At 28.5% G+C, this 9,512-nt stretch overlaps 1 protein-coding gene across 1 annotated transcript; it reads left to right on the top strand.

The window, feature by feature from the left end:
* Positions 1–7,573: 7,573 nt before the first annotated feature.
* Positions 7,574–8,802, top strand: LOC143619435 (uncharacterized). The gene is made up of 2 exons (XM_077091368.1): positions 7,574–8,067; positions 8,268–8,802. The coding sequence occupies exons 1-2, from the start codon at positions 7,574–7,576 to the stop codon at positions 8,770–8,772; spliced, it is 999 nt and encodes a 332-aa protein (XP_076947483.1). The 3' UTR covers positions 8,773–8,802.
* The last annotated feature ends 710 nt before the right edge of the window (positions 8,803–9,512 follow it).

Raw genomic sequence — 9,512 nt, 5'->3', positions numbered from 1 at the left:
CCTACACACTAACATGAATCATCCTATATCACTACACACAACAATAGATTTCCCTACACAATAACACGAATAATACTACATCACTACACAAAATAATGGTCCTACATCACTACACAAAACAATAGTTTCCCTACACAACGAAACATAGTTTTCCCTACACAATAACACGTATAGCCCCACACCACTAACATTTAGAATGGTGTAGTCTAAAGTATGTTTCATTGGTCTTCCTACATGCCTCAAGCTTACTACTACACACAAACACAACACCAACATTGGATCCATGTTCGCGGTGTTCATGCTAGTATGTGTTATTAGTGTAGGATAGTGTTAACTGAAATCCCAAGTATACGACAAGTAATAACACCAAAAAAAAAAACAAAAAAAACAAACTCAATACATCCAAAATTAATTACCAAAATTCTATAAATAATATAGGCCTTTGATCAATATATCTAATGGCCAGGATTGATTTCTCCAATTTCTCACTTTAAGTTCATTTCTCCACTGAACCGTCCCCTATATACATATATATATAAGGGAAAGTTAACGTACAAATGAAACTAACGAGCTAAACGTGAGAATCAAGTAGAGTAATTATATATACAATTAGAGTAATTATGTAATTACTCTACTTGTATATATAATTACTCTACTTGATTCTCACGTTTAGCACGTTAATTTCATTTGTATTTGATTCAAACACACACACATATATATATATATATAGGGTATATATAATATAAAAACCCATGTGACTCATGAAAACCCATAGAAACCCAATTGGAAGTCCAAATTAATCCACATGAACAATTTACTCATTATATGTTTTGTAAGCAAAAGGGTAGTTATGTAATTTTAGTATTATACTTTTTAAATCTTTTCCAATTTTTCATGTCTCTAGTCCCATCACAACTTGAATCAGATTTCTTAATACAATAATTTTTCAATACATATTTTAAATGGAATTAAATTTTCATATGTCTTTTTTAGTTCTTTTAATTCATATAAGATTTTAATAATGCCAAATTTATCCTAAAATCATTTTTCATCTTTTTTTCACCATTACAATTGTCTTTTTCACCATTATTATTGATTTAAGATTTTAACGATATCAAAAAAGAGTATTTATATACCCTTTTTTGTCACAAGTGATTGGTTCTTTTTAATTTTTATTTTGAAAACCAAATTATTAATAAATGACATTCTTAAATATTTACATATTTTTTTAAACAAGCTTACATATTTTAGTATATGTTAATTAAGTTAGCTTACACATTCTCTCTTTCTCTTTCTCTCTCTCTCTATTAATATTTATTTAATATTCAGAATTTAACTTTACATTTAGATTTTTCCTATTATATAGAATGTAAACTTATTTTAAAATTATATAAACTTGTTTCATACTTAAAAATACGTTACATATTTTTATAGAATGTAAACTTATTTCAAAATTATGTAAACTTGTTTAAACATAGTTACATATTTTTTTTTAAAAACATTACACGGTTAAAAATTATGTTACATATTTATAAATATGTAGTCTGAAATATGTAAAAATATTTTTGCAAATATAATAATATGTAAACATAATTAAAATACATAACCTTGTTTTAAAAAAATTGTTGCATACTAAAAAATACTTTACATATTTTTAAAAAAATTGTTGCATACAAAATATAAAAAAAATTGTAAATATGTAAATATCTAAATAAGTAAAATAATATGTGAAAAAGTATATAAATATATAAAAACAACATTAAGTACAACCGGCCCAACTTTCCAATCCCTTTACATCTCTCACCAACCTATGAAAATATAAAATTATGGTTCATTAGTTTCTTACAATAAATGAATGAAGAAAATATTTGTTTACAAAATAACTAAAATAAGAAATAAATCAAGCTTCAATTAACTCATGGTGTATTTGATTCAAACACACACATATATATATATATAGGGTATATATAATATAAAAACCCATGTGACTTATGAAAACCCATAGAAACCCAATTGGAAGTCCAAATTAATCCACATGAACAATTTACTCATTATATGTTTTGTAAGCAAAAGGGCAGTTATGTAATTTTAGTATTATGCTTTTTAAATCTTTTCCAATTTTTCATGTCTCTAGTCCCATCACAACTTGAATCAGATTTCTTAATACAATAATTTTTCAATACATATTTTAAATGGAATTAAATTTTCATATGTCTTTTTAAGTTCTTTTAATTCATATAAGATTTTAATAATGCCAAATTTATCCTAAAATCATTTTTCATCTTTTTTTCACCATTACAATTGTCTTTTTCACCATTATTATTGATTTAAGATTTTAACGATATCAAAAAAGAGTATTTATATACCCTTTTTTGTCACAAGTGATTGGTTCTTTTTAATATTTATTTTGAAAACCAAATTATTAATAAATGACATTCTTAAATATTTACATATTTTTTTAAACAAGCTTACATATTTTAGTATATGTTAATTAAGTTAGCTTACACATTCTCTCTTTCTCTTTCTCTCTCTCTATTAATATTTATTTAATATTCAGAATTTAACTTTACATTTAGATTTTTCCTATTATATAGAATGTAAACTTATTTTAAAATTATATAAACTTGTTTCATACTTAAAAATACGTTACATATTTTTATAGAATGTAAACTTATTTTAAAATTATGTAAACTTGTTTAAACATAGTTACATATTTTTTTAAAAAAACATTACACGGTTAAAAATTATGTTACATATTTATAAATATGTAGTCTGAAATATGTAAAAATATTTTTGCAAATATAATAATATGTAAACATAATTAAAATACATAACCTTGTTTTAAAAAAATTGTTGCATACTAAAAAATACTTTACATATTTTTAAAAAAATTGTTGCATACAAAATATAAAAAAAATTGTAAATATGTAAATATCTAAATAAGTAAAATAATATGTGAAAAAGTATATAAATATATAAAAACAACATTAAGTACAACCGGCCCAACTTTCCAATCCCTTTACATCTCTCACCAACCTATGAAAATATAAAATTATGGTTCATTAGTTTCTTACAATAAATGAATGAAGAAAATATTTGTTTACAAAATAACTAAAATAAGAAATAAATCAAGCTTCAATTAACTCATGGTGTATTTGATTCAAACACACACACATATATATATAGGGTATATATAATATAAAAACCCATGTGACTTATGAAAACCCATAGAAACCCAATTGGAAGTCCAAATTAATCCACATGAACAATTTACTCATTATATGTTTTGTAAGCAAAAGGGCAGTTATGTAATTTTAGTGTTATGCTTTTTAAATCTTTTCCAATTTTTCATGTCTCTAGTCCCATCACAACTTGAATCAGATTTCTTAATACAATAATTTTTCAATACATATTTTAAATGGAATTAAATTTTCATATGTCTTTTTAAGTTCTTTTAATTCATATAAGATTTTAATAATGCCAAATTTATCCTAAAATCATTTTTCATCTTTTTTTCACCATTACAATTGTCTTTTTCACCATTATTATTGATTTAAGATTTTAACGATATCAAAAAAGAGTATTTATATACCCTTTTTTGTCACAAGTGATTGGTTCTTTTTAATTTTTATTTTGAAAACCAAATTATTAATAAATGACATTCTTAAATATTTACATATTTTTTTAAACAAGCTTACATATTTTAGTATATGTTAATTAAGTTAGCTTACACATTCTCTCTTTCTCTCTCTCTCTCTCTCTATTAATATTTATTTAATATTCAGAATTTAACTTTACATTTAGATTTTTCCTATTATATAGAATGTAAACTTATTTTAAAATTATATAAACTTGTTTCATACTTAAAAATACGTTACATATTTTTATAGAATGTAAACTTATTTTAAAATTATGTAAACTTGTTTAAACATAGTTACATATTTTTTTTAAAAAACATTACACGGTTAAAAATTATGTTACATATTTATAAATATGTAGTCTGAAATATGTAAAAATATTTTTGCAAATATAATAATATGTAAACATAATTAAAATACATAACCTTGTTTTAAAAAAATTGTTGCATACTAAAAAATACTTTACATATTTTTAAAAAAATTGTTGCATACAAAATATAAAAAAAATTGTAAATATGTAAATATCTAAATAAGTAAAATAATATGTGAAAAAGTATATAAATATATAAAAACAACATTAAGTACAACCGGCCCAACTTTCCAATCCCTTTACATCTCTCACCAACCTATGAAAATATAAAATTATGGTTCATTAGTTTCTTACAATAAATGAATGAAGAAAATATTTGTTTACAAAATAACTAAAATAAGAAATAAATCAAGCTTCAATTAACTCATGGTGTGCAACTGTTGCCGCTAGTTGTAGGGGTAACGGAGAATTTGGACAGCGGCGGGTATGGATTGGGCGATGGGAGTTGGGTACGGTGGTGCCGAAGATGCAAGCTTCAATTGACTCATGGTGGTTATGGAGTCTATAAACCATTTAACTTTGGTTTAATTTAGCTTTAATCTGTTGTTGAAGAGAGAGAGAGAGATATTGGTAGAAGAGAATGGTGATGAAGAGAGAGATATGGTGAGTGAGGCTTATGATGATGATTGAAAAAGAAGACTTTAACGTGTCAGGAGACATAAAAAATATGCAATATACCAACTTTGCCCCCTGTGTACTTATTACTAATTTATTAATACTTATACCCTCATTTCCCACCAAATTCAATCTTGGCCACCCATTAAAAGAATCAAGGGCCATAAGAGAGTTTCTAAGGTTTTCATCACTAACAAGGCTTTTCAAAATAACCTAGCCATATATATATATATATATATATATATATAGGGTGGAGTTATAATAAGAGGTGGAGTGTATCTAAAAAGTGTAAGAAGTAATCTGGTGCGTTAGATTTGATGATCTGATGGTCCAGATGGAAAATGTGTTTTTTAGGCGATGTATTTTTTTTAATTCTTGTTTTGTAACACTCTAAGGGCATACTCGTCAAGTGTGTTATATTATATATGGAAACAAAATTAAATTACAACACCAAAAACACATCGTAATCTATATTACAGTGTGTTTTAAAACACAACACCAAATATTAATCTATATTTAGAACACAACATCAAAAAACACCAAAAACACTAAGGACACCAAAAACAAATTTATGGATATAACCATAAAAGATAAAAAAACACACTCTCTTTCTCTCTCTCTCTCTCTCTCTCTCTCTCTCATCCATCAAACCCACCACCATTGTAACCACCCACCTCCACATCCCCAGCCGCCACCGACCTCTGGCGACCATCATCACCGGGGTATTCACCGCCTATCACCACCCCTCATGTCCAGAATATTAGCAAATTTTTGTTGGGCTTTGATCTTGAAACCTTAATTTATGTTTCGTGTAAATCTGAAACAGAAAAACAAAACAACAATTGAATCGTGTTGTGGAAGAAAGAGGTTTATGTTTATGTTTGAGAGATCAGTTTCTTTGCATGATGATGGAGTAATATTATTTATATTTATATTGCACTATTCCAGAAACCTACTCCTTATTCCAAGAACTTAAAACATATATCTACCACTTTAAATTATAATAATTTTCGTGTGTATGTTGACAATATATTTTGGGACAACAATCATGTCCAGAATATTAGTAAATTTTTAGGAATTACATTAATAATTTTGATTTAATCCACAATTAAAAGATTTGGTTGATTACCATCTTACCAATGTATGTTATATTACATCTAACGGTTCAGATTTCTTCTTACACTTCTTAGGAAAAATCTACTTCTTATTATAACCTTGCTATATATATATATATATATATATATATATATATATCCATTCTAATAATAAAGAAACTTAGGGACACTTGTCATCGTTCTAGCCCTCTCAAGTCGTGTTTACTATCTCTTTCTATTTACATAATGCTATTAAAATAAATATATTTTTAAACATTTTTATATAAATTTAATGTGGATAATTATTATTTAATTATGGTTCGTTATTTAAAACTTCAAATAATTTTTTGTAATCTCCAAATAACTATGGATGATTTTATTTATACACCTGCATATTCAAGCCATCTAAGAGCATTCCCATTCAATCCCTCAAAACACCCCCTATCTTTATAATTTAAAAAAATCTTTCAAATATTCACTCCATCCTATCCCCTATTTACATTCACTGACTCTAAATAATAGAAATTTGCTACAGTAGCTTTTTATTTATGAAAAGCTACTGTACACTCTCCATCTCAACTATACTGTACTTTCACCCGCCCTTGTCACTTTCTCCCGCTCATCTTTATAGGGTTCCTCAGCCCTCTCTAAAATCAAAGAGCTATGGGTTGAATCGAAGCAATCGGTGTCCATGTGTTAATCGATACAAGCTGCAACACGTACCTCTCTATCTTCATCTCTCAATTTCATTATGTTTATTGTAAGATTACAACTATTTTCATGAATTCACCTTCATTCATCCAAAATTAGGAACACCAAAGCTAAGACAACTAGTTTCATAAATTATTAAGAGTGCATCTTCTACAAACTACCAGTTTTAAGGCACCTAATTAGTAGGTTCCTTTTGTGTTGTTGCTGAAGGGATACACCACCACTTTATGAATCAACAAAATAAGGAACTGAACTACGATTGAATGTCAAATTATGGTAGATGTTGATAGAACATAAAATTAGGGCATTGGAGGTAATATCTATAACAATCATCAGCAGTCTAGGTATTGAAAATTAACAAGTCTAGAATAATTAGAACTAGTAAAATGCCCACCCGCATTGCTGGGCGATCAGTGGCGGCCCAACCATTTTAGAGGCCTAAAGCGTAGGAAAAATTGGGGCCTTTATCCAACGTTAGATAGGTGAAATCACATCATTTATAAGCTTAATTTGTAGAATTTATTGAGTGATTGCCGTATTTCGTATACGAAACTATAAAATTTTCTATTTTTGTTTTCAAAAAGAGTTTGATTTATATAGATTTATTGGATGTTATTTCTTTATTATCCAGAAGTGAATTTCGGGCCCATTTGTTGCAGCTGTTATTTCTTTTCCTTTAAATGTCCTTTCTAGCATGGATCTGCAAAAAAAAATGTTGTGTATCCATTTTACCATACCAAAAACAGATTCAAACACAAACGGTATCCAAGCATGAACAGGGGAAGTAACTAATAGGAAAACGCAGCAGCTAACGCAACATATATTACCAACGGACATATTAGCAGCTAAAAACAACATATATTAATAACGGACAGTAGGCTAATCGAAACTTACAATAGTACTGAAACATAATATACTAACGAACAGTAGATTTTTTTATTCTTTATTTGTGAACTACAAATTAAAATAACATTAAATTGGTTTTGTTTATTCTTTATTTGTGAATTACAAATAAAAAGCTATATAACTGTTCCTACATATTTCATCTTTACCGTTGATAAAAATTTATGTGTATTTTGACAGGTTGAGTTAATTGCATGTTTGATAACATGCCTCGTACATTCTTTCGCAAATTGTTGACATACATGTCTTCTGAAGATGATAGTGATGTTAATCTTAACGAAGATGGCAAAGGACAATGTATTCGCAAGCGTCGTAGGTTTATTCGGCTTAATCATATTCAGGGACATCAGCGTCTATATCGTGATTATTTTGCAGAAAATCCCATATATCCTGCAGATCTATTTCGACGAAGATTTCGTATGCGTCGTCCTTTATTTCTCCGTATTCTAAATGAGGTAGTGACTCACGAGCCATACTTTGTCCAAAGAAGAGATAATGTCGGAAGACTCGGTTTATCTTCTATGCAAAAGATAACTGCAACACTTAGAATAATGGCATATGGGGTTACCGCAGATTTTATGGACGAATACATAAGTATTGGTGAGAGCACCGCAATGGAGAGCCTCAAAAAATTCTGTGAGACGATAGTAAATATCTTTTCAACTGAATATCTACGTTCACCAAACACCAATGATATTACTCGATTGCTTGCTGTTGCGGATCAACGAGGATTCCCTGGAATGCTCGGAAGCATCGACTGCATGCATTGGAACCCACAGCTTGGAAAGGTATGTACTTTGGCCACATTCGTGAACCTACTATTATTTTAGAGGCGGTTGCCTCATATGATCTCTGGATATGGCATGCATTTTTTGGCATGCCCGGTTCACATAACGACATTAACGTGCTAGAGTGGTCTTTCATTTTCACGGAACTTGCGCAAGGGCGTGCTCCTCCAGTCAATTACACAGTTAATGGCAACGACTATACTATAGGGTATTACCTTGCAGATGGCATTTATCCTAAGTGGCAAACTTTTGTAAAGACGATTCCAGCACCAAGAGGGAACAAGCACAAACATTTCGCAAAAGCACAAGAATCTGTAAGAAAAGATGTCGAGCGAGCGTTTGGAGTACTTCAACAACGATTTGCAATCATTCGAGGACCTTCACGAATGTTCAAAGTGAGTGTGCTAACAAATATAATGAAAGCATGTGTTATTCTTCATAATATGATCATTGAAGATGAACGTGATGATGGTGACGATCTTAATATGGAGTATGATCAACTTGATGATGATCTCCCTGAATTGTCGCGCACTCATACATGTGAGTTTATGGACTTCATTGAACGTCATCTTCGTATTAGAGATAACTCGGCTCATCATCAACTTCAAGAAGATCTAGTTGAACATCAATGGCTACTCTATTCTCAACAATAAACAATATCGCGTTATATTTTATTATTTCGTGAATGTTATTGGTTTGAGTTAGAAGCATGCTATGTGATGATCATTAGAATTATTTATGTAAGAACATAACTTATTAGCTCAACTTTTGTTTTAATTTGCATCTATTTGGGTCATTTGCTTGTAATGTGTTAGGAGTGTGCAACGGATACGACCCGGCCCGACCAACAATTTATTGCTTTTGTTAATCTTTTTGTTTGACTGATTAATGCTTTTGTAATGCTTCTCTAGATGTTCAATAGTCAAACTTGTTTTTCCTTTTTTTTATCGTTAAAACATAGTCAGTTGCCATTTTCACTTGTATATAACTTCCATATTTTTTTATCAGTCATATAGTGTATAAATGGAAATTTAGACTACTATAAATTATAAATAGATAGCTTATATCATTTTAAACCCATATATTGATTATAATGTTTGGTTAAGAATACTTCACAAGTTTGAGCCGAGCTTTGGTTCGTTTAATGTTTAATTCGATTTTTCTAAATATTTAGAAACTTTTTAAAAGAAGAATATAATATGACAAAATAGCAAGTAGTTAATATTGTAAGTGAGTAGAAAGAGAAAAATTAATAAAAAAAAAATATAGAGATAGATTTAGAGGATGGGATGTGAGGTGTATTCTAAAATGAAAGGTAAATTTTAAAAAGTAGTGATTTTTTGTTAAATTATAGGGATAAAGATGATGGAGGGGATAAGAATGCTCTAATAAC

Source organism: Bidens hawaiensis, unplaced genomic scaffold, assembly GCF_021521415.1.
Source record: "Bidens hawaiensis isolate Kalapana, Puna unplaced genomic scaffold, B.hawaiensis_p1.1 tig00002438_1, whole genome shotgun sequence".
Lineage (NCBI taxonomy): Eukaryota > Viridiplantae > Streptophyta > Magnoliopsida > Asterales > Asteraceae > Bidens > Bidens hawaiensis.
This window is presented reverse-complemented; position numbering and strand designations above follow the sequence as displayed.

Excerpts from the sequence above, each read along its gene's own strand:
- LOC143619435 (XM_077091368.1), top strand. The coding sequence starts at position 7,574 with ATGTCTTCTGAAGATGATAGTGATGTTAATCTTAACGAAGATGGCAAA. Across the intron at positions 8,068-8,267 it reads GCGGATCAACGAGGATTCCC|TGCGCAAGGGCGTGCTCCTC; the intron begins TGGAATGCTCGG and ends TTTCACGGAACT.